Source organism: Siphateles boraxobius, unplaced genomic scaffold, assembly GCF_051911475.1.
Source record: "Siphateles boraxobius isolate OS27281-9 unplaced genomic scaffold, OSU_SipBor_1 13, whole genome shotgun sequence".
In the NCBI taxonomy this organism is placed as follows: domain Eukaryota; kingdom Metazoa; phylum Chordata; class Actinopteri; order Cypriniformes; family Leuciscidae; genus Siphateles; species Siphateles boraxobius.
Genome location: NW_027508733.1, coordinates 8,165,298 through 8,192,265, shown reverse-complemented (window position 1 = coordinate 8,192,265; position 26,968 = coordinate 8,165,298). Strand labels below are relative to the sequence as shown.

General features: G+C 38.0%; 2 protein-coding genes across 2 annotated transcripts in view; both read left to right on the top strand.

Annotated features, from left to right (window-relative positions):
• LOC143736369 (uncharacterized) overlaps positions 1 to 26,968 on the top strand; it is a 402,538-nt gene that overhangs the window by 304,590 nt on the left and 70,980 nt on the right. The gene's annotated exons all lie outside the window — the stretch shown is intronic.
• LOC143735195 (uncharacterized) lies at positions 1,470 to 26,968 on the top strand. The gene is made up of 8 exons (XM_077225264.1): positions 1,470 to 1,645; positions 4,773 to 5,102; positions 21,151 to 21,480; positions 22,877 to 23,197; positions 24,564 to 24,674; positions 24,804 to 24,844; positions 26,406 to 26,564; positions 26,796 to 26,968. The coding sequence occupies exons 1-8, from the start codon at positions 1,597 to 1,599 to the stop codon at positions 26,874 to 26,876; spliced, it is 1,422 nt and encodes a 473-aa protein (XP_077081379.1). The 5' UTR covers positions 1,470 to 1,596; the 3' UTR covers positions 26,877 to 26,968.

Genomic DNA, 26,968 nt, shown 5'->3' with positions numbered 1-26,968 from the left:
ATTTAGACGGGTAAATGTTACAACTCCATGCAGAGGCCTGTGTCCTCTGTGAAGTATCTGTTGATTCATACATGTGGTGTGTAAAGTTTTTGTGTGAATTGTGAATAACCCCAACATGTTCCTTTAAGTATTTGAAGTCTAAGGGCATGTGGACTACTAAGAGGGGTAAAGGATCAGCCAATCAAAGAATACAATTATTTTTAAGAGATATTTATTCTTGCATGTAACAAGGAACCGCAGGCTTTTCAGGGGGTGAAATGTAAGTATTTTGTATTATTATTTTTGTTTTGTTTATGTTTTGGAGTAAAATCAAAAGTTTCTCCAAATTAAAAAATTATAATAAAATATTTGGCTATTGCCCAATACCACTACACATAATGAAAGGTGCACATTCACACAATGTACAAACTACAGTGTTATAATGTTATGAAATAAAATTAGTTTTTTCGTCGAAAGAATAACTAACTCTAGTTACGACCAGAGGTGGACAGTAACAAAGTACATTTTACTTGAGTACTGTACTTAAGTGCACTTTTTGAGTATCTGTACTTTACTTGAGTATTATTTTTTTATAGAAACTTTTTACTTTAACTTCACTACATTTAAAAGACAAATGTCGTACTTTTTACACCACTACATTTCTATCAAAGTCATTGAGTAGCAAGTTATGTTCATAGACATGGTTATGTTAGTCAGGGCATGATTTTTTCCGTCTCTAAAACGTGATTGTAGGGTCACGTGCCGTGAAGTTTGACGATTAGTAAGCCTGCGATTACTCTTTACTAGTGATCTGTGACAGAAAATATTGTTGTCACAAGAAATGGTTTGAAAGTTTTGTTTTCATGGCAAATAAGTATTTCTGTTGCTGTTTGGTAGTTATACAGTTATGGTTGTATAGCTATAGGTTTTTTTTGTATATACAGACCACTTGATTCAAATGTGCATGAATTGATATACAGATATGTACTTCTTTTGTAAAATTAAATAAAATAAAAGTATTTTTTTTATGAATTCAGTTGTTTAATTTCTATAGGTTTTGTGACATTCTGAAAGCTCCACACTACAAAACTACAAACTGGTCAGTTCACTAGGTTGCTTCAGAGGCATAAGGTCCTGTAATAATGCAACAATAATATAACAATGAATTGACATTTACTTTGCACTTTTGATACTCAAGCACTTTTAAAAACAAGTACTTCTGTAATTTTACTGAAGTAAAAATCAGTCTTTACAACTTTACTTGTAAAGGAATAATATTTGACCAGTATCTGTACTTTACTCAAGTAAGAAAGTTGAAATCTGTCCACTTTACCACGACTCAATCCGGAAACAACAAAGGTAGGCTATGTGTGGGGAAATCTGTCGACCAATCAAAATGCGGTGGAAGTATATACAGCTCCCCCTCCTCCTCCCCCTTCCCCCTTTTTTGACGCTCATCCGTTCTTGTCGTTTTCTCCGCGGACATGCACTCTTTTCACTCACTGCTCAGTATAGGTTACTTTCTCTTTGACGTAGAACTCCTTTAACGGGAGATCACTGTTGTGCATCGAAATTTTTTGTGCATTGATTTTTTAAGGGGAAAGTGCGGTGGTGAAGATGAAGATTCCTGGGTTACTTGTATCGCTTTGTTGTTTAATCGTCAATGGTAAGACATTTAGGTTTACTTCCGGCTTAAACCGAAAGTATAGCTATTGTTTTCTCTTTGCTTAATAGTAGAGAGAAAAAAAAACATGTATCATTTGTATTTTGAAGTGTGATTTACTTCATTGTTAAATTTAAGGAGGCTATCTTTTGCTGTGTCTCCTTCGTCCAAAAGCAAATGTGACGTGTTTTGTATCAGCTTAAATATTATATACGACCGAAATGCATTTATCGATATTATTTTGCTGTGTGTGTTTTTTCCCTGACCATGACAAAACAAATATTTGTCACATATCAGTTCTTGTCCACAAAAAATGAACGACGTCATAGCGACTATCATTCTCGTGAGGCATGATTGAAAAAAATAAATAAATAACAATAATATGTGGAAAAGGTCTCTGTAGGCTAATGCTTAGGTGGTCGTATGATTTGGCATAAAACCGTCATCTTAAAATAATATGGCATTATTCCGTGTCGTGAGTAGGCCTATATGATGTAGCCTACTATTAGCTATAAGTGCATTTATCAAATATACCTTGAATGTTAGATGCTGTGCATAAAGGCCTCTGCTAAATACATAAAAATGTAAAGGTATGGTTAACATACGTCCTATATTTGGACCTAAAAAATGTTTCCGGCAGCGATTTTTAGATCGCTCAAAATGTCAGGGATTCGGCTTTTGCCTTGTACAGACGCCATACATTTTTGAGAAGTCCCACCTCCTCCTCGCACGCCACTGGTCGGTCGGCCGGTCATGTAGCCGAACGCAAACATTGCTCAAACTGCATCTCAATCATAACCATGGCAACAGCCGAGACTGAGACAGCAAGGCTTGCTTGTCAACAGTGGCACATGGCAAAAGTGCCTGAGTAGAGAAAAGCCCAAATGTAAATTCACAGATGATCAGGGAAAATTATGGGATCAATATCCTGTCAAAAATATTGTGGTCACGGATAAAAAATAAGCGTAAATCAAAAAAAAAAAAAAAAAAAAAAAAACACAAAAATATATTGCACAAACTGAAGTGAACCAATGGTGATGCTTAAGCCCACTGTAATTTACATGAAACTCGAGCTGCAACATTTGGAAAAGCAAGCGCAGAACGTGAAAAGAAGAGCGAAAAGAAAAACAGCACAAGCGTACTAAAGTGTAAAATATGAGCAGAAAATGTAAGAGCACAAGGTGCAGAGTAATAAAACCAAGGCAAACATTTTTTAAGAAAACATGAACATAAGTTTAACTTTTGAGCAATACTATTTTTAATGTGTTTAAAGTTTTTATTTATGCTTTTCTTGTTACTTTTTGATTCATGCTAATTATATTTTGATCCGTGACAACGTTATTCTGAACAATTTGCTTTCTTTTTTTCAGTTTGTGCAATATATTTTTACATGCGTTTTTATATTTTTGATTCACGCTTATTATTTTTTGATCCATGTCCGCAATACTTTTGACAGGATATTGATCCCATAGAAAATTCCTGTGTTTTCGTCTCGGTCGGGATCCAGATGAAGCAGAATGCATTACCCGCAAAGCTAGCACGTATAGCTATAGTCAGATATAGTAGCTGTAGTCATAAAGGTGCTAGCAACCAAGAAGCGGACTTAAATATTTTGTTTCTGAAATATTGGGTTTTATTATTTTAATATATAAAATATTATTTTATGGCAATTATTTTTTTTTAAACCTATGGCCATGAAAAGAAACAGTGGTTGTTTTTACCCCAAGGAGATTCAAACAGCTAGACTAAAAACAATAATGTTTGGCAGAAAAACAGATCATATGTATCTCCATTAGGTGTATATATATATATATATATATATATATATATATATATATATAGAGGGTGGCACTGCATATAACCTTAACCTTATGAGATCCATACTTTAACACTTGTAGGACTTGAGTGAATCAAACTATTACAAAACATGTAAACATGCACTGATACATCAATAAGGAATCACAATGCAAACATAAAACCAATGATATATTTACTTGTTTACTAGAAGACAAAATAAGACAGTTTACCATGATCCTCCAATTCAGAAAGGCTCTTAATGTTTCTGTTGAGCATCAGTGAATGTTTTCAACTTTTAAATAATTGCCTATTAGTCCTTCATTCTTCTTCAGTGTGTGAAAAGATCTAAAAATCGTACAGTCACTGCAATGGGTTTAATGCAGAAGTTTCTGGGAAACTGAAACATTTTACTTTTTGCGTCAAATGGCCTTATGATCAACTAACAAAGACACAGTCATTGATCATCCAGGTGACAACAGAACATTAAATGGGTTAGTTCACCCAAAAATTATTATATTAATTACTCACCCTCATCTCGTTCTAAACCCATAAGACTTTCGTTCATCTTCTGAACACAAATGAAGATATTTTTGATGAAATTTGAGAGCTTTCTGTCCCTCCATTGACAGTCTATGCAACTGCTCCTTTCAAGCCCCAGAGATGACATCATTATAGTAATCCATGTGACTCCAGTGGTTTAACCTCAGTTTTATGAAGCGACACGAGTGCTTTGTTTGCATAAAAAAACAAAAAAAACTTTTGATGCTCTTGTGAACATGCGTTGGACTAATATCTAAGAAGTAACTAGTAAATTATGCTTTTGTTTTTGCAAACAAAGCATTTGTGTCATTTCATAAAGTTGAGGTTATACCACTGGAGTCCAAAAATCTTCACATGTGTTCAAAAGAGGAACGAAAGTATATCTTTTGAACTGGTTCTTTTGTGTATATTAAGTGATGTTGTCTTGTGTGACAACATTAGTTGTGTGAAATCACTTTTTCAGAACAGTACCAAATAGAAAATAACATGGCATTTTTATGATCCCTCTTTGTTAAAATTAACATTGTGAATTATGTCAACTTATTGGCAGAACTGTAAATGATTTTGGGATGTTGTTTGTATGATGTTCATGAAGTTGTTCAAGATCGTCCATGCGACTCATCTGATGAGTGAATCAATGATGTTCTTCTGCTGTTTGTTTGCATGTTACATTATGAATCAAGACAGATTTCTCTACTCACAATCTTTAGGATCCGTAGAAAAACATTGTCACAGCACTTTCCTGTTGTATGATGTTGTTTAGCTCGTAATGAACTGTTCATTTCTTCTTCAGGTGTGTCTGGTGTTGGATCAGATGAAGTGTCAGTGATGGAGGGAGATTCAGTCACTCTAAACACTGGTGTTCAAACAAACCAACAAGACAGTATTACATGGTATTATAATGACATTCGCATCGCTCGAATCACTGGAGATCTCAGTAAGATCTGTACAGATGTTCAGTGTAATGAAGGCACTGAGAGATTCAGAGACAGACTGAAGCTGGATCATCAGACTGGATGTCTGACCATCACACACACCAGAAACACAGACTCTGGAGAATATAGACTACAGATCAGCAGTGGCAGGAGCGACAGTGAGAAGATCTTCAGTGTTTCAGTCACTGGTGAGTCATTATGTTTAAAAGCAAGTCTTGTTACAAAGCTCTTAGCATGGGAGGTAAAATATATATTCAAATGCTTTCACGTTTTATTGCAACTATATAGTTGGATAATTATATTGTACATAATGTGCAGGCATTAGTGAGCCGCTATCAATATGTTGGTTTGAAATAATTTTCAATGTAAATTCATGGTGTATAGGAACATGTGGTACTGATCACATGTTTAGAATATATTTATCAATCTGTCGCACACCAAATCCACATAACTCATCCTGTCAGTCATCTCTCCTTAATATCTTCATATAATTAGTGAAGTCTGATGTACTGTAATGTATCAGACTACTGTAGCAAGCCTAACTATGTCCATTTAGGGGCTCCGTAGAATGTTACTGTTATGAATTTCAGGATGAACCCAATAGCAGACAGTTTGCAGAACACACAAGGTTTATTGAAGACAAAAAACAGGAAAACAAAACCCACGAGGGGGAAAACAGACACAAATAATAATGACTCTAGACTTAGACTTGACAATAAACTACACACGATCTAACAGCCAATACACGATAACAACTTCACTAGACAAAACTCTTGACAAGGTACTCACAGGTAAGTCTCACACATTGTATGAAACAAAGTTTGACAATGAACCGGCACAGGACAGCAAACACAAGGGGATTAAATGGGGAGAAACTAATGAGGGGAACAGGTGACACCAACTAGGCAATAATGGCAAGACAAGGATAACAAGGGGGCTGGGTAACGTAACGAGACAACACAAGCACATGGCCCAAACAACAGGCCATGCGCTTGTACACAAAACATGATTCTGTCATGATCCTGCCTCAAGACTAGAGAAAATCAAGGAAACGAGGGCAGAATCATGACAGTAACACATTTTCAGTGCCTTTCCCAATTTGTATTTAGTCTTCTAACACATCTCTAGTTTTCGTGATGTCGTGGAGACGCTGTGTGTTGGGATGTGAAAGCAAAACCACCTTTGTTTGGCCTTTTGCACATGGAAATTAGGGATCATTTGTTAATATGTATTTATAACACTGTTCCTGAGCAATAAAACCCAAAAATGAGCTTGTGCACAAAAGCATCAGGACAGCTTCCTGAACCTGGAAGAGTACAAGACTAGATATACACAATCAGTGTTGGGTAAATTACTCCAAATAAAAGTAATTACTAGTTACCTATTACATCTTGTAAAGTGTAATTAGACTAGTGTACTAAATTCTCTCTCTGAAAAGTATTGCATTACTTATTACTAATTATTTTCTTAATCCCATATCAACCTCGGCCAGTTGAACAATAAAAGGATAGACATGAAACTGCTCTTCAGTTTCAAATAAAGAATTCAAAATTGCAGAAATTATTCTAGAACTGACTAGAGTATTTAATGGAAGAAAGTTACATTAAAAATGTACATTTTAACATTAGACGTTACATTTGGATTGTCTATACCAAGGTTCTTCATCCGGGGTTACGCATAGGTACTGAAGGGGGTCTGCCAATAAATATGTGTAGAGAATCTAGGGATGAACCAACACAAATTAATCTTTCTAATCTCTCATGGGATTCATTCAAATGTGATTCAGAATTCCGGATCTAGACACAACATTCCAAAGTCACAAGACTGGCTCCAAATTGTCTAGAAAACCCCCAGAGAAGAATTTTTATGGCCCGCAGGCCCCAGAGATAAGTTTAAACAGGAAGAACTTGTCACTGTTTTCATCCTTAAAGCAAGACAAAGCTGCTCAGAAATGGTGAAACGAGGCCTGACCACCAAGGGGCCTGACCACCTTTGACCTCCCTCAGCATCACCACTGCTGAGCAGGACAGCGATGTAAAACAGACCACGCTTTCATGGAACGTGAGAGACTTACAGACTTTACATATCAAACCCATTAAAACTCACGCAGAACAATGCTCAGTGGCCTCATAATCAAACATCTTAATTCTTGTTGTTCCTACAATTCATGTTTGTATTATGCTTAAGATCACATATAAATCATGTAATTATGATATAAACTGTGTGTATGGATGAAAGAGTATCGTGATTCCAATCAAAAGAATCGTATGCCCTTAATTCAAAAGGTGGCTTGTTTGAAATCTGTGTAAAATGTTTTGTATGACTACAATAATCTATAATGTTTAAACTGGGGTCTCTTGTTCTCTGCTAAGTGCTGGGACCCAAGCAGATCCCAGATAACGATAAGTAGGAACTCGATCCACCTCCTAAAAAATGATGCCATTGTCTCATTGGTCAGAATTCTCCAAAAGAGGTTGGACTAACTTTTAAGTTAAAGACCCGAACAAAGGAGGGGTAGTTGAGTTGAATTCGGTTCAGAGAGCAGTTCGTTGTTGCCGTTCGGTGTTGAATTAAGTTTGCGCCTCTCTCTAGCAACAGCAAGAGAGTGTTCCAGTTCGTGCTTCTCTCTGAAAACAACAAAGAGCGTGTTCGCACACTTCTACATCGACCAGACCAAATTAGACCAGCAGACAAATAACCCATGATCGGGGTTGAAACAGTTCATTCAAGCCATCTACTCGTCACATCTTACTTTCATTTCTTCCTTTATTTTCTTTTTGTTAAAAGTCTCGGTTCTAAGTTAAGTCTTGCTGCAAAGTTTCGTTTTAACGTTTCAACTGCAAAACCTGCTTCCAACTTCAAAGACTTTCATTCATCCGCGCCAACACACCACGTGATTGGCCGCACCAAGACATCTCCAGGCACGAGACAGCCAGCCAAGCAACGGACCGGGAAACCCCTTTGACGAAGCACCGCAAAAAGGGAATTCCCTAAGCAACGCAAAGACAAGCAAGTAGCCTACTCCAGACTCTTAACTGAACTGGTGCATTAAATGTAAATTGAATAACCTGTCTAAGAAACAAAGGTTTAAATTAATGGTTGGTGGTTCGTTCAGGTCATGTCTTACAAAATGCATCTCACTCTGAAAACTCACTCTTTCTCTCACTTCCTCTGCGCCTTGTATGAATGTGTGTGTGCGTGATTGTGTTCAGACCTTAGTTTTATGTGTTTAGAATAGTTAATAAAGTCGTCAATATATTTGAAAAGATATTTGCCTTGTGTTGTGCTTGCACATTTAATGTCTTGTACTGTCGATCTAAAGTTACCTTGCTAATACATAGTGTTTCACTATAGATTGGATATTTATACCTGTTGCCAAGGTTATAATTACGGCCCGTTCAAATGAACTCTAAACGAGTCATTTGCTCGGTTCCATAGTGATTCGGTCAAGATTCATCGCAAATCGATGAATCATTCCTTTTGAGCTAAATTGGCCTTCCGGCCCCCTTTAATACATTTTATGTATATTATTATTGTGTGATTCGTTACATATGGGTAAAAAACATCACAAAGTCAAAATTAAAACACTCTGAAACGAAAGCAAGAGCACCTTCAGTTGATACTGTAATAGTATAATATTTTGGCCGAACAGATTTGGCAAACATTGTGTTTTTGAGTTTGAGGCTATATAGTTATAATCCATGGAATAAAAGTATTGTTTGTTATGCTGCTAAGAATGTAAAAATGATATGGCCAATTATATACACGCTCCGAAGTTTTGGAAGTGCAAGATACACTCGAAATTACAATAGACATAGTAATACTAGCACAGGACAAAAATATGGTGTCAAAATAGATACGCGTTATCTAGGCTAAATCCAGAATAACAGATTACCGTACTAGAAAAATATTTGTAAATTTTTTTTATTTTTAATTCAAATTCCAATTATTTGTAAAAGTAATGAAGCTTTTGATTTGAACTCGTAACCTGTGTGTTAAATGATGCATTAAATGATGAATAATACCCGCTAAAATTCCCAAGAAGTCCAGCACTATTAACACTAACCATTAGCACTAACCATAGTGAGTGAGATTAGTGAGTGAGTGATACCCCTTTTCCACCAAGGCAGAGCTGGTTCGGAGCCAGAGCCTAGTTTCAAATCGGTTCTTTGTTTTTTGATCACTAATGGCTCGTTTCCACTGAGCAGTACGGTACGGTTCAGTACAGTACGATACGGGTCGGTTAACCATTATCTGAGTAGCGTTTCCACTGCCAATAGTACCCTTACTTGATAGGCGTGGTGTTTCGATCGACGTCATTTTCGCGCGAAGAAGAACATAGTAAACTACAATGGATGACATACAGCAGATCTGTCGGCATGTTTGTCACAAGAAGACAAGTGCCGACGTTAGCCTTTTCTCAATACCAAGTAGGCATACGCAAAGTTTGGACTTGCCATTCCGACTCAAGCCCCGTTCACACTATAAGCGACTTTGTCGCTGCATGTCGCCAGTGGCTGGCGATGAGGTCGCTAGTGGGCGTTCCCACTACTGGTTGCCTTTATGAATGACATCCAATGATGTGGAGAAGGATCATGCGCGCTCCGCTCCTATTGGTTGTCGCTCGCGAAAGTCGCTCTTCATTTGCATAAAGTTAAACAGATCTCAACTTTGTCGCGTCGCCAGACACGCCCCATCCGGTCGCCAACGGTCGCTGTCGCGCCGGAAATCGCCCGCTCCCCATTGAAATGAATGGTATCGTGTCGCTTTGTCGCTTGTAGTGTGAACGGGGCTTCAGGAGGAGAATGACTCGCGAGGACGCGAGACCAGTAATTCTAGAAATAGAACAGCGCGCGTTCTTGAAAGCGTCCCTCAGCTCGAGATCTGCTGCAGTATGTACATTTTAGGCAACAATAAAACGAAATGTTATAAAACACCAATCTGCCTCTTTTCGTTTTCAATTAAATACATTTTAAACATTATAGGCACACAAATGTGGTCCATACAACGTGTATTGATTATTCACTGCATGTATAACGTTAGCCTAAACAAAACGGAATATAAAACACAAACACTGCCTCTTTTGCGTTAAATTAAAAAAATATTAAACATATTCCAGGCAATATATATATATGTGCATTTGTACAAATGTTGCAATAAACAACAGTGATAATCTTGTAATAAAATAAGTCAACCCATATCTCTTTTTGTTAAATTTCAGTTGTATCAATATAGGATATAGCCATTATAAAAGTATAAGTAAACAGTACAAGCTATAAAATAAGAAATAAAGCAAACAATTCAGTCAAATATAGGCTACATAGTCAGCGCTCTTGTCTAACGTTACAACTGTAAAGTTAAATAGCCTTTTAAACTTAACTTAGCCCTCAGCCAAAACGATTGGCCAGGGAACGAATTATAGATTAATTAGACGTACACAAGACAAATTATATCTCATGTTAAACCACTACAGAGACATCAGAGTCAGCGGCTAACTTCAGAAGGACTACCCGAGAAAAGGCTGTTCCAGACGGGGAACATGAGCGCGAGTGCCCGGTGATCGCTGGAACTTACAACAATTTCACCTTTATAAATAAACCACAGATTTGAGCATTAAACTATTACATTCTCGCCTGAAAAACTCTTAAAACTACATTTTGTGGCACAAGAACTGTAGTATTATATTATATTTCAACAGTAAAAATGGCGCTTCTAATGTTGTCATTCCCCTTAAAAGCACGCGCAAGTGACAATCCTCTGTCAACCAATCAGCGTTTCTTCAGTGAGTCTAGCTCCACCCTTTAGTACCGTACCACTGTGCTAGGTACCCCAACGGAAGGGCGTGTTTCCACCGAGCGGTACGGTACGGTACGGTACGGGTCGGTACCCTTTTATTTGCGTTTCCACTGCCAAAAGTTGAGAATGGTACCAAAAAGCCGAACCGTACCACTTTTTGGGTACCCTTCCATTGGGGTACCTAGCACAGTGGTACGGTACTAAAGGGTGGAGCTAGACTCACTGAAGAAATGCTGATTGGTTGACAGAGGATTGTCACTTGCGCGTGCTACAAGGGGAATGACAACATTAAAGCACCATTTTTACTGTTGAAATATAATATAAATCTACAGTTCTTGTGCCACAAAATGTAGTTTTAAGAGTTTTTTTAGGCGAGAATGTAATAGTTTAATGCTCAAATCTGTGGTTTATTTATAAAGGTGAAATTGTTGTAAGTTCCAGCGATCACCGGGCACTCGCGCTCATGTTCCCCGCCTGGAACAGCCTTTTCTCGGGTAGTCCTTCTGACGTTAGCCGCTGACTCTGATGTCTCTGTAGTGGTTTAACATGAGATATAATTTGTCTTGTGTACGTCTAATTAATCTATAATTCGTTCCCTGGCCAATCGTTTTGGCTGAGGGCTAAGTTAAGTTTAATAGGCTATTTAACTTTACAGTTGTAACGTTAGACAAGAGCGCTGACTATGTAGCCTATATTTGACTGAATTGTTTGCTTTATTTCTTATTTTATAGCTTGTACTGTTTACTTATACTTTTATAATGGCTATATCCTATATTGATACAACTGAAATTTAACAAAAAGAGATATGGGTTGACTTATTTTATTACAAGATTATCACTGTTGTTTATTGCAACATTTGTACAAATGCACATATATATATATTGCCTGGAATATGTTTAATATTTTTTTAATTTAACGCAAAAGAGGCAGTGTTTGTGTTTTATATTCCGTTTTGTTTAGGCTAACGTTATACATGCAGTGAATAATCAATACACGTTGTATGGACCACATTTGTGTGCCTATAATGTTTAAAATGTATTTAATTGAAAACGAAAAGAGGCAGATTGGTGTTTTATAACATTTCGTTTTATTGTTGCCTAAAATGTACATACTGCAGCAGATCTCGAGCTGAGGGACGCTTTCAAGAACGCGCGCTGTTCTATTTCTAGAATTACTGGTCTCGCGTCCTCGCGAGTCATTCTCCTCCTGAAGCCCCGTTCACACTACAAGCGACAAAGCGACACGATACCATTCATTTCAATGGGGAGCGGGCGATTTCCGGCGCGACAGCGACCGTTGGTGACCGGATGGGGCGTGTCTGGCGACGCGACAAAGTTGAGATCTGTTTAACTTTATGCAAATGAAGAGCGACTTTCGCGAGCGACAACCAATAGGAGCGGAGCGCGCATGATCCTTCTCCACATCATTGGATGTCATTCATAAAGGCAACCAGTAGTGGGAACGCCCACTAGCGACCTCATCGCCAGCCACTGGCGACATGCAGCGACAAAGTCGCTTGTAGTGTGAACGGGGCTTGAGTCGGAATGGCAAGTCCAAACTTTGCGTAGGCCTACTTGGTATTGAGAAAAGGCTAACGTCGGCGCTTGTCTTCTTGTGACAAACATGCCGACAGATCTGCTGTATGTCATCCATTGTAGTTTACTATGTTCTTCTTCGCGCGAAAATGACGTCGATTGAAACACCACGCCTATCAAGTAAGGGTACTATTGGCAGTGGAAACGCTACTCAGATAATGGTTAACCGACCCGTACCGTATCGTACTGTACTGAACCGTACCGTACTGCTCAGTGGAAACGAGCCATTAAGCACCAGCTCCGAACCAGTAAAAGTGGTTCTTAAGCAGTACCAAATCGTTGCTGGTCTAGAAGTAAGAACCGCTTACGTCAGCGGCTGGGGGCGGGGTTACAGTGATCAACAAGACGAACATACTCTTGTGACCGCCATTTTTCAAATAGCAGCTAACATGGGCGTCAGTTTGGTCTGAAATGTGCTGGGGACAGAGACGCATTCGGAAGTGCATTTTCAAAAGTGCTGGGTACAGTAGCCGCGTTTCCATTACCCTTCAAATTGCGCAAATTGAAATTGCGAATTGAAAATACGCTCAATGGAAACACGTCCATTTCGCAAAAACTCCAGTTTATCGCAAAAAAGTTTTTACGCTCGCATGAGGAGGTTTTTCAGGCAATTCGAAAAAGTAATATTTCGCAAAACTGCAATGGAAACAGGTTTTGCGCATTTACAGTCAGCTGACTTAGAAGACGCGGTGTGTTTGGGGTCCGTGTCCGCAAATAATAATAATAATTCGTCACATCTCATTCATAATACAGGGCTAAGATTATTACAAATAAACAAGATTTTGACGCATATCCAAGTGTTTCTGCGGAGAGTGGAGCGCGCACTGCGTGGCAGGGAGGCGCGGGCGCGAACACTTGCATTTTTCTATCAACAGTGCAACAACTTAAAATACTCTATCATTACTGGTCATACAGAAAATAATAATAGGCTACATTATTCGCAACTACTTTTATTTGTGTAAACTCACAATAACAAGAAAACGTTCTGCTTTTGTAAAATAAAATAAAACAATCAGGCGCGCTTTCATGGTCTCCTGAAGCGCTAGAACTGAAACAAAATATAGCCTAAGCTAAAGCTTGAAATGTCCACTTTAAAACGAACAAATTCGAATCGAAAGCTAATACCTTCTGATTATGTTATCTGTATGAAAGATGCTTTTCTCTCCAAAGGTGCATCCGCCTTACAGCGGAGATGGAGATGTTTTAGCCGACACTGATTTTTTATTAACAAACAATTTAAATACCTTGTTATTTTTTCAGACACATTTATTATAGCCTATAACTCGCATATAAACCACCTTTCTGTAGGCTGTGGTTCCAGAGACATAAATATGGCTCTTCTCATTCAGCACTGTGGGAAAATAGAATTTCCAGGTTCTAATTTGGCCTTAGAAAACCAGTAAAATCTACTTTTTTTCATATTAATTTGTCAATATTTAAAATGTTTAATAAAGGGACAAAAAGTAATAAACAAAAATCTGAAAATTCGTCGATATTTATTTTTTTGCGGAGCATTTGGTGTGTAGGTACAGTTCAAATTAAAATTTTGGTGTTCAACTTTGCGTTTTAAAATACAAACGTTAATTTTTCGTTTTGCAATTACGGGTTAAATAAGGAAAAACGAATGGACACAAAAGTACACTGACCGAGTGAAGACATTGCGGCGCGTGCCACAACAGAACACTGTATCCGCGCCACTGATCGCAGAGGCAACGAGCACATGAGCACACTTGATTAAAAAAACACTTGTTAGCGCTAGATCGCCTCTTATTTAACAAACGAACGAAACGAATGCTCTGCTAGTTAACTGGAGATGTTTTACTTGTATTGGTACATCCGTTCCGCGAGATGTTTCAAAAGAGGTGGGGACAAAATCGACCCTGGCAAATAGTGGTGGGGACATGTCCCCCCCGTCCCCCCCGTAAATGACGCCTATGGCAGCTAATCATGCTAATAGCAGCTTGATTGTAATCTCCATTAATGCAAGTTACGGCAAACTGCACAAACATGCTGGATTCGCCGTGTTTGGATACCGATGTAGAAAGCCATGAGCATAAATAGTAACGCAATGACCGCCATTGTTGATGGAAGGCTTGTTCGAGATGCATCGGAGCGGCGTGGACTGATCGGAGCTGCGGGAGTGTTTGGAGAGCATACGACTCCTCCTGCTTTTGGATCGCTCTCACAGTTCGAGATTTGCAGTGCCGAACCATCTCGAACAAGCCTGGTGTGTTTGTGTGTGCCGCGCTAGCGTTGCTGGGCAACATGAGATGTATACAGTGACGTAAGATCTGGCTCTGTGATGGCTATCTAGCCTGTGGAAAGGCAAACCGGTTCTTTGAATGATTGTCAGTCGAACCAACTCCGAACCTGCTCTAGCTCTGAACCACCTGGTTCTTGTTGGTGGAAAAGGGGTATGAGAGGAGGTGGTGTGTGTCAATTCGCCATTGGAGAGAAGAGAGCAAGTAGTAGTATTGGAACCGTTTCGGATATTTCATTATTGATACATATAGAAATATCAATATTTTTGACAACTCTTACCCCTTTAATGGGGTTATATCCCATTATAAATATCTCATTAAATAATTTTACAAATGATATCTACAAATATGACGAAAAAGCAGTGATTTTGTGAAGTTGCACCCTCAGATCTGACTTATGCACCCTCAGGTTCAATTTGTCTACTCTCTACCCCAGAATGGCAACACATTTGAACTCTTTGAAGCGTACAACATCGGTATTATCAGAACTTTCTTTGGTAAATTCAAACGTTTTTTCGCGCTTTGGCTGTCGCTGAGCCAGAGATGGACGCACTTAATGCTTTTCATTTCACAACTATTCAATGCTTTCAACCACTTAACTTTTATTTTAGGTTTCAGACAATAAATTGGCTACTAGCCAAAAAAAATTGTTAAATACACACGGATGTTTATGGAAAGTGATAATAATAATCCTTTATTCAATTAAAATTTGACGATCTGTTTTATATCAGATACACATTGTGTCGTTAACTAAAATGTAATGGTCCCAGAGTAAAACCTTGAGGAACACCTTTTTCAACAAACTCATAATCAGACTGAAACCCCTGGAAAACAACACACTGACGCCTGCTATGAAATAAGCATTAAACCAAAGAAGAGCATTTGTCACGACCGGCTCAAAGCCGAGAGATCAACTCTCACAAGAGTCTTACAGCTCTGAAGATCTCGAAGGCTCCTCAACATTATCAAAGCCTAAGCTTATATACAGGTGTACATCACTCGCTGATCCTACACAGGTGTACATCATTCTCTTGATGAGTCTCCCAGCCACGCCCACCAGTCAACAACAGCGGGAACAACCGGAGACCCGTAACACATTTTATAGTTAAACCAATAGAAAACAGTTTATCAAGAAGAAGATAATGATTGAACATCAAAAGCCTCAGAAAGATCAATGAAAATGAGACATGTGGCTTGGCCTTTTGTCAGAGGATATAAAAACATTTGTGAATTTCAAAATAGACTATTTAACTAATTAATATAGAGTGATAATTGGCTATAAATAAGTTTCTAAAAAAATGCAATAGAACAAAGGAGTAACTCTTGTTCATGTCCATATAAATGTGAAGGACATAAAACAAATTAAATCAATCTGCAAGAGGACACATTAATATACCAATACTACTGTTACTACTAATACTACTATTTAGCTACCAAACCATCAGGACCACTGCTATTTAGTTTTAGATCACAAGTAGCATAGTAGACATTGACAGGCATAATCTTCTTAAAGTAACACTATGTAGTTTTTCAACCTTCATAATATATTTCCAAGACCCTTGAGATGGTACATCGACTTAAAATAAGTTAAATGACACGTCTGCCATAGCCTTACGTGGTCTGTATCACTTTTACTGGCACTATGAAACTTCGGGTTTCGGGTAGGAACCCGTGCACAAAAAGAACTACAAAATTCGACTGCTTTACGGCATACGTCACTTCCCCCACCACTTCCTCAAATTGTCTGTGGCCATTGCAGACATCCCAAGTCTCCCGGGAGTCTCCCGCATATATTGATAGCGTCTCCCTGATGCCCGCAAATTAGTTCAAATCTGCCGGAATCTAGAGCGAGCATGCGAGACAGAACATACTGCGCGCATAACATACATCGCGCGAGCACGGCAGAGAGAGAGAGAGAGAGAGCGAGAGACCTTGCGAGTGTGCCTCACGAAAGCTTGTCAACCCCCCCATCCCCCCCGGCAACAATCCAGGCACCAAGATATTACCTCCCTGAAATGACTTCTTGCAGGTTGGGATGTCTGCCATTGTTGATTCCAAAGCCGGTGCTGGATAAACAGCGAGCGTGCGCGTGCGACAGTAGGCTGCGGAAGGCTCAATTATTTACGACAGCGGTAATGGACAATTCCGCTTCCAACTTGTAGGGCGACCGCAGAGGAATAGTTACTTGGTGTTGCTTTAAAGGCAAATTAACTCTTTGATATAGTGGAATTAAAAGAACCAGAAGTACTATAGAAATCAGAACACAGAGGACCATAAATAGGAGAGGAATGCTGATTAAAATCTTGAGAAAAAGTAAAGGATCAGAAATACTTTCATTATTAAATTTAATATTTTTTTATCAAGCTTTTATTGGGTTTATTCAAAATATTGTTCAACTGATTCCAAAACTGTTTTGTGTTGTGAAAATCCTAAGAGAAACAATCTTTATAATAAATAGCTTTTGTATTCCTTGTTTCTAACTTTGAATTCCTCAAATATCTATAGTTTTTTCCAATCAGTGGGATTCCTGAGTAGCTGGTATTTGGTCAATACTTTATCCCTTGGCTTAAAAAGTTTGATACAATTAGAACTGATCCAATGTAAATGTATGCCTTTGGCTCTAACAGTCTTTATAGAAGTGTTTATTCATAACATTTATAACATCAGAATAAAAAAAATAAAATAAATCAATATGTCCTCAACAAATGGAATTAACTGAAACTTATATCAATTAGGTCTTGGATAAAACCATCTACATTCATATATTTACACTGTCTCAGTCTTATATTGTATCTGGAAAATTAAAACTCCAGGTTCTCCTCCTTAATATTTATTACTGATCACTTAAACAATCGGACATTTACACCAAATTTGATTATCCTTTCAGGATTAATAACAAGTATCCAACCCAGCAAAGATGAATAAAGAGAGCCAACTTTGGTAGGCTTGTTGATAAACAGAGTAAGAGTTACACTACCAAATACATTTCTATCATTAACAGAGGAATGATCCAACCAATTAAAATCACCCAAAATAAAAAAAATAATTGTGCTTCTTAAAGGTGCATTATGCAACATTTCATGTTAAAAATACCTGTTTTTCTAACCTATACATGCTTAAACAATTGCCTGATGGGCTGAATGAGCCCTTCTCTGATCACTGAGATTGCCTCTATAATCCTGTACAGTAAAATAAATAAGAGGGATTCGGGACGGAGTTTGAGACTGGGCGTGACGCCATGCACGTTCGCACTCACCTGGCTATGTCTGGCAGGTGTGTGTATTCGCCGCCATTCTCCGTATCAGCGAAGACAACTCGAGCGACAAAACTTTAGTCAACTTTCGACAAAAGTAGAAGATGGATTCAAAGAGACCGGCTTGTAGTTCATTCCGAACCCCAACGCAAACTCCACGTAAGACAAAGACAATACAACTTTTGTCTAGTGCCACTGTAACCCCTCCACCCGGGTCCTACCCAACTCGCTCCGAGTGGGCCTCGAACCCGGGTCTCCGGCATGAGAGTCAGGCACTCAGAGAGAGCGCCAGAGCGCCTATTGAGATCAGAGGAGTGAGGTTTACTCACACAGCAACTACTAGCTGGCCTCCGTAACAACAGGAGTTGGAATAAGACGAGACGAGAGTCAACATCGGGAAGGCTTTCAACAAATGGAGAGATCTCCGGTCTGCTCTAGGGCTCAAACGGGATCCTATACAAAGTAATAACATATGTTGTTCATGAACGTGTTTCCATAATAATACAATCATAAGTGGATACAGTAAGCACATAAAACAGTTCAACATGAAGATAGATGGAAACAAAAACCAAAGTTTTCTACTACCCCCGTTTTCCTTTCACACAAAAGTGTGTAATTTACTCAAATGCCTTTCCTTTCATATATTTAAAATGAGTTGCAGATTTATAACTTTATTACCTCTGAAGACATTATGACTGTAACAAAAGATTTGTGCGGCTGATGCTCCTTTGGTTATGAACAGCTCGTGCTCGTGCAAGTGTGCGTATGCGTGTGGTCCATGAGCGTGCACACTAGAGGTCTTCACGGGTCCACTTGGATCCGAAAACCCGAGGTCCGACCCGAGACCCGAGCGGGTTCGGGTCCAAAACTCCGACGAGTGTCTCGGACACGGGTCGGGTTCGGTATTAGTGGCCTCGGGTCTCGGGTAATTTAAAATAAATATGCCTTTTCCAAATGGACCCGAGAAGACCCGAATTCTTTTAAACTATGTTGGGCATTTAAGAAAATTGCAGTATTTAAAACAACTCTATGACACCGTTCTCTCACTTTTTCTAAGTGAGAGAGCGAATCCGCGCTTCTACGTGCAAATGGGCTATAAGCATAAGCACGGTTGCCTCCGCATTTATTTACTCAGTTGCTCGCTCCACATAAACCAACCCCTCCCTTTGCCAAGAAGAACTAGTGCGCCATCATGTGGATGGATGTTTGACTAAATGCAAGTATTTGAATTGTCGTTTAGCCAGGCCTGTCAATCAATTTTAAAAATACGCGACACTGTCAGAAAAGCATGGAGGCGATAACAGAAATTGCGAAAAATGTCAGGGAAAACGAATGGTGGTTCTAATCATCGTATGGACCGGTAAATAACATTATGCCAAATTTTATAGGACGTAATGGGTTACAGTGATGTGTGATTGACATTTTAGCACTTCAGCGCGCTTACACTTGCGCGTCTATGTTAAGTGCATTTTTGAGAAATGCAGGGCTGCAGGCTGTGCACAATGTAAATGCCGTTTACGTTCGGGCCCAGTCGGGTTCTAAAGGAAATGCCGTCAGGTCGGGTCGGACTCGGGTCTAATTTTATCGGGTCTGTCTCGGGTCGGGTTTTTCTTTAAAAAAAATAATTTATGCACGTCGGGTTCGGGTAAGTAGTGATTCGGGTCGATTCGGGTTGGGTACAGTTTTTAGGACCCGAGAAGACCTCTAGTGCACACCTCTGGTTGCAGTTTCGCTTGTCGCCAGAGGGGGCATAGTTCTGCAAAAACTCAGATACTTGCGCTATGCACCTTTAAGAGAATTAACAGTTGACAGAATACAATCAAACGGAGCCACGGGTGGCCTATAAATATTACCTATAGTTACATTTTTGTTAACATGAAAAGTAACTTTAATAAAAAGGCACACAAAATGAACAGGATCTTAATTAAGAATAACGCATTCAGAAAATAAGATTTACAGAAACATGTGGCCATCCCACCACCTCTAGATCTATAAGACCATCAGATATATACTAGACATAATAATCTATTTTAATTTCATCATCAGTAATTTTACTATGTAGCCATGTTCCTGAATAAAAAAAACAAAAACAAAAAACACTTGGTAATGTGAATGCACAGATAGGTAGCGAGCCAGACCCACATCAATGTTGGGTCTGGGAACACACCATTGGCAGGGCTCAATCCGGCAAAACTAAGAACGCATCTTCCTTTTTTAAAGTGCCGTTCTTTGTTCTTTTCTCAAAGAAAAGCTTAACACCAAGTCCTCCAGAGTCGCGGCCAAAGCCGATTCGAAAGACCGCTGTTCGTCAGGACATTCTTTGTTTTCAAGTTGCAGGGAACTATCACAACTCTGTCATCATTATGTTAAACCCGCCCGCCAACTCTATACACGATGTGATTGGCCTGACTAGAGTTTGGTTTTTCCAGCTCGAAAGCCAACAAAGAGTTGCTAGACAACCCTGGCTGCAAAATAAAATTTGTTGCCGCTAGGGTGCGTCTTAAATTTATTTTTTCTTAAATTTAAGTTTTTTCTTAAATTTCTTAAGAAAAAACGAAAATTTGATCACGTCACTCCCATCCTGCGAGCTCTCCATTGGTTACCAGTCCAATTTAGGATTGAGTATAAAATTCTCCTTTTAGTGTACAAATGTTTGCATCAACTTGCCCCAAGTTACCTGTCGGAACTTTTACACTCTTATAGTCCATCCCGCGGCCTAAGATCTAGTGACTATTCTAGTCAGCTAAATATACTCAATGTCCCTCGTACTAGATTCAAACGTAGAGGAGATAGAGCTTTTTCGGTGGTGGGGCCTAGATTGTGGAACAGCTTGCCACCACAACTTAGAGTAGCTTCTTCCTTATCTATTTTTAAATCTCTGCTGAAAACCTACTTGTTTTCATTAACTTTTAATACTTGTTAATGTCTATACTCTGTACGTTATCTATTTGACTTCATTGTCTTCTGTCCTATATTTATGCATGTAGTTTCTTAGTTGTTGTCTCTTTGTTTCTTAGCTTATACCTGTACAGCACTTTGGGCAGTCATGTGAGTGTTTTTAAATGTGCTTTATAAATAAATGAACTGAACTGAACTTGATTTCTAGGCTAAGGTAGGAGGGCAAAATATCAGATGTGTGCTGCATGTACGTTTGTCTGATGAGTGTGTAAATCAATGATATACTTCTGCTGTTTGTTTGCATGCTACATTTATGAATCCAGATGAATTGCTCTACTCACAATATTTATGTTGTGTAGAAAAACATTTTCATAACACTTTCCTGTTGTATAATGTTGTTCATCTAATAATTAACTATTAATTTATTTTTCAGATGTGTCTGGTGCTGATACAGACGGAGTGTCAGTGATGGAGGGAGATTCAGTCACTCTAAACACTGGTGTTCAAACAAACCAACACGAGAAGATTACATGGTATTATAAAGGCAATCGCATCGCTCAAATCAATAGAGATCAGAGTAAGATCTGTACAGATGTTCAATGTAATGAAGGCACTGAGAGATTCAGAGACAGACTGAAGCTGGATCATCAGACTGGATCTCTGACCATCATGAACATCACAGAAACAGACTCTGGAGTTTTGGAACTGAGGATCAGCAATGGCAGCAGCGACATTGAGAAGATATTCAGTGTTTCTGTTCATAGTGAGTCATTATGTTTAAAAGCAAGTCTTGTACATTTTAATCACATAATAAATTAGTTTATTAAATTATTTCGCATTGACATTCAGAGGTATTTTTGCTGTTTACCTGTAGAAACTCTTTATTTTTCTTATAATTTACGTTTTTGCAACACCTGTTTTCACCCTTTCTCTGAACGCTCTGTTGTAGTTTCGGTTTAACTTAAATCCGCCTTACAAAAAGCGTAGTCTGCTCTGATTGGTCAGCTGGCCCCAGTGTGTTGTGATTGGTCTACCGCTTGGAGCATGTGTCAAAAAATGAACGTATCTTACCATAACCAACGAGTATCAGCTTTGGAGGCTTCATGAGGCGCTATAAACAATAGACTACTCTAGCTACTCTAGCTAGTGTCATGAACCATATAACCATGTATACATTTACGAGCTCTTTAGTCTCTGAAGAAATGATGCGTCAGTTTAACACAGAAAGAATAAAGGCATAGTTACTTTTTTGGTCTTTTTTTATTTAGTAGACAAGCTATGTTTCCAAATGCACCAAGCTAAGATATCTGTTCCGTGTTCTCCCCATGGAAAGGGCAACCCAGTGTACACAGGATATTACTCTGTATTTCACTTTTGTTTGTTTAATTTGTCACAAATGATAACCAGGTAATAATCTCTTTCAATCGCCATTGCTTGAAGTAGCCTAAACCAAAACAGCCGCTAGGAATCTAAACACAGCGGAACATTAAAACCCTCTCTCGCCAACTAGCGTTTCAGCGCTGTAACTGCATAGCAACACAGACATAACGCAGAAGTATAAATGCTCACGACGGCGTCACTTATGTGGGTAACCTACGACGGACACCACGGCGTGCACTCGACGCAAAAATATAAATTGGCCTTTAGAAGCGTTATTGAACTCATCGCAGTGCTTCCGCAGAAACCGCCCTCAACGCTGTTGTTTGAAATCTCCACTGTTATGCAAACTTGTTCGTAATACAGCGCAGTGATTGGATTAATCAAGCTCTTTCTCATTAATAAATGCAGAGTCGCTCAGGGCCAGCTGACATTCAATTTCCACTTATCGATAAAACATGTGAGTGCTTTTAGTGTTTTAAGTGATGAGCAGCCTGTTCATATCGCTTCACATCTCAAAAAAAAAAAAAAAGTTCACCAGCAATCAGAGGTTATACAGGAAAATACAGAGGTTATAATGTTGTATGTTGTAAAATGTTGTATTGCGTAGATGTAAATAAAGTTGACCCAACTTTAAATGTGTTCATAATCACAGAATGTAGATAAATTATGCTTTTCAAACTGAAAGTCAAAACATGTTTTATTGCACAGTTCTCTCATGTTGTATACACAACATCTTTCCCCAAAAAAGATCTTTCAGCGTCTGTTGGTTTGTGTTTCAGGTGTTTCTCCTGCAGAACGAGATGAAGTGAAAATAAAGGATGGAGAATCTGTTACTTTAGATCCTGGTTTAAGAAGAAAAACAAATTGTTCAATGACATGGTATTTTATTGACATTCTCATCGCTGAAATCACTGGAGACCAGAGTCAGATCTGTACAGATGTTCAGTGTAAAGAGAGATTCAGAGACAGACTGAAGCTGGATCATCAGACTGGATCTCTGAACATCACACACACCAGAAACACAGACTCTGGAGAATATCAACTACAGATCGACAGTGGCAGATTCAGCATCTTAAAGACATTTCGTGTTACTGTCACTGGTAAGAGTATTTTAGTCATTCAGTGCCTTTTCACATGAGCAGTTTTAGAAAATAGTTTTAACCTGTTAACTGTCACCCCCCCTTTTTTTGAATAGACATGAAAATGCACATTTCGAACTTAAATGGTTGTAATTCAAGAATGCTTTGGAATATATACGTAAGATTGGTCTTGTTTTAAAGAAGACATCAGGCAGATTTTTGTAGAAGTGAAATAAATTAAGAAAATGAAACAGAAAAAAAGTTATAGAAGTTTGAGTTTATGGAAATGTACAATGTAAAATAATTAATTATTCATATTTTATGTAAAATATATATTTTCAAAACCTGGGCTACTCTAAAACTGCTGAAAAATCAAAGGCAAAAATCTGAACAAGTTGTGTTTCAAATTTTAGGTTGATATCTCAAAAAATGAGCTTTCAGTAATATTTTGTTTGGGCGCAGTACCAAACTTTTTCACTAGGTCACAACCAGAGTCCATTACTGCCCATATAAGGGCGCCTCCATTTCCATATGTGTTTTGAGTGATATGAACCATTATTTCCACAATTTTCATACAATTAATGAAGTAGAAATCTTAATCAGAAGTAGTATGGGAAGTTTGGCAGATTTTGATATGAATTCAACCTCTAAGAAACACATACAAAAAACATGCATGTGCGTCATAGCTCGCTGCCACATCACAAATGGTGAATTTATCATTGTTGTCTTTATAGTTCAAACATTTTCAGACCTTTTTTTCTAAAATAATTGAATGGATGCTATCTTTTGAACTCTTGGCATGAAAACAAACTGAGGTTTCTACCATTTTTTCATGATTTTTCATGTTCATTGCTATTTCAAAATAAAGGTCTGAACACGCCTTAGGAGTATGAAAATATTCTTGTTACAAATTGATAAATTATGGCTCCTCTGTAATTTATTTTGAAAATCAGTCACCAAATATGGAAACTAGAGATTGTAAGCTTTCAAATGATATATGGTTTGTCAATATTACTTAAGGTTTTTACTAAGATATTATTGCTTTAAAAATATAATGGCAAACGTCCCACCTGTGGGACGGTGACAGTTAAGGACAGTAGTCTCACCAGTAGCCAAAATGTTTTCAGCGTGGATCATCTCTATTATCTTATGCACATCAAAGCAACAGACAATTGTCACATTGCTAATTTTACCATTTTTAAGTCTATTGTTAATAATAAGGATTTCAGTTTTCATGTAAATCCCACTGATTTAGCTGCTGTTGTTCCCACCAGATGCTGCCATTTATCAAATAAATCAGTATAATACAACTTTATACTGTAAGAAGAAACAATTGGTAGAGTTGATTATCAGTTGATCTCTATTAATAATGTGTGTGTGTCTTCAGCTGTTCCAGATCCAGGATTATCTTCAACTGCTGTAGGAGGAATATGTGTTATTGTTATTCTGCTTGTGGTGGCTGCTGGGATTTACTATCTCTGCAGATCAAAACAAACAGGCAAGTATTACATACAGATGATTGTAGAAAATATAAATAAAATATTTAATGTGCAAAAGGAATCTTTACAAATACGTAAAAATATGTATTTTTATTCTAATTGACCAAAGTAAGAGTTTTTTGTTATAGTTCGATCAGGAAACGGGGCACCTGACAATAATAATCCTCAGGTGAGATACTGTGAGCTCTGAATCTCTGACTGCAAAACACTGACTTTACTACAGATAGATGATAAATGACAGATCTGTAAGTACAGGGAAACCAAAAAGTATTCAGATACCATATATAATTTGTTATATATATATATATATATATATATTTGTTCTACTTGTAGTGGGTGCAGGATACTTTAGTTAATTTATGTAAGTTAGGAAAGCAAGGTGTCTGAAAAAAAAAACTCGTTTGACTGTATTGTGTTCAGTGTATGCATGAAAACCCTTAAGGGCAAATGTTGCTTGAAGCAAGTAATTTCTTTACCTAAATGTTTATATTAAGCATTTCACACTAGTTTCTGGCAAAACACCACAAAAGGGAAGTTGTTGCGATAGTTTTGACCTCTCCCATAAACTTTGGCCGTTAGCATCTCTGAAGCGTCTCCCACAAACAGAACATAATCGACCGCTTACTTTTAAACATGTTTACCTTACCAAATCTGTAGAGCTGTGTACTGCAACATTTGACTTATGGAGATTATAAAATCACAAAATGTCCTAAAATACACAAATTATCTAAAATCCTAACACATTGTTTTCTGAGTGTGTGCACTAGGGGTGTGCAGTGGAGCCAATATATGTATCTGTATCACCCTCAAAATTATTTGTATCTGTATTTTGATAAAATCGGTGGAAGTAGCTTTACCCGGAAGTTTGTACAATTTCTTAAAACGCCATTATGTCTGTTTTTACGGCATTTTTTTTTTTTTGTTATCACTAAACAAAAATGCTTGTATTACTGACAAAATAATAATTTATTAATCAATTATTTCTGCACATCCATTACTCCGAGCTTCAGCTACCATATAGACGGTGCTTTGAGATGTAGTTTGGTTGTGCCTAAGACCATTTCCCCTATTCATTTTTATAAAATATTAAATTAATAATTTCTAATAAAAAATGATCATGCAAGCAAGTGATTTTGTGGCAAATGTTAATTGATCCTTTTCATTTGGCAAAACTGCTTCTCTTTACCGCAAGCGAGTCTCTTTTGAACTTTACTGAACAAATGTGAGTGTGCCACTCAAACCAGATTCTGATTAAGGAGCAAACATGTAGGTCTAAGGCTGTTAAAAATCCTGCCGTTCCAAAGAATTTCCATTAAATTACATTAACAGTGATTCGGGTCAAATATAATGTACTCACTGACTTAACCTAGGCTGCAGGATACATTGTGTACATTGTCTTTTTCAGTCAAAAATATTTTGATATGCCAAATTTAAGCTAACTGCGCAATATTCATTGCTGTTGTACCATTTTCAATCTTTTTTCTTACATGTTTCACTCAGGGTTCAGTAAATGTTATTACTAAGGGTTTTCTAACTTAAGGGCTTTGTTGAAACCAGACCGTTTGAGTTTTCTCTGCGTGTTTCGTTCAGAAATTATTACATAGAAACAATAATAACTGACTTATTTAAGAGAGTGCTTCTCTTGTGCTGTTTTACTTCAGAATAACATCTTTATATTAAGAAAAGAACTGAATCATCAATCCATTTGTTTTAAATTTGTTTTCATTCAGGGGAATGGCCTTGATCAAACGCCCCTTAATAACAATTCAACGGAAGCTGTCACTAATGCGACGCCCCTTCTTCAGCCTGAGGATCCACAGACAGATGCTGCTAAAAGGACGTCCCTTAATCAAACTACGACTCCTCAGACGGGTCCTGCTGACACTGAGGTAGTGTGTATTTGTTTGTGTTTTCTGTGTGAATGTATGTGTGGTTTCATTCAGAAATCATCACAGATACACCTATTATAATTGATGTATTTAAGAGAGCGCTGCTCGAATGAAGAACAGGGGTCTTTACATTCACAAAACATCAGAGAGAAAAACTTTTCTTTGTGTGTGTAACTGAATCATCAACCCTGAACATGTTTTTCCTTCTGTGAATCTGCTTCTTCCTTTCAGGAGAATGATGTTGCAGAAGAAACAACCCCTAATCACACTGGCAGTACACAGGAGGCTGTTGCTAATGGGACGTCCCATTAGGAGACTTAGACTGCACCGATGAGTTGATAATGAGTTTCCAGACTAACGTTATTATTTTAATAGTGTCACTAAAAATGAATGATTATAGAAAA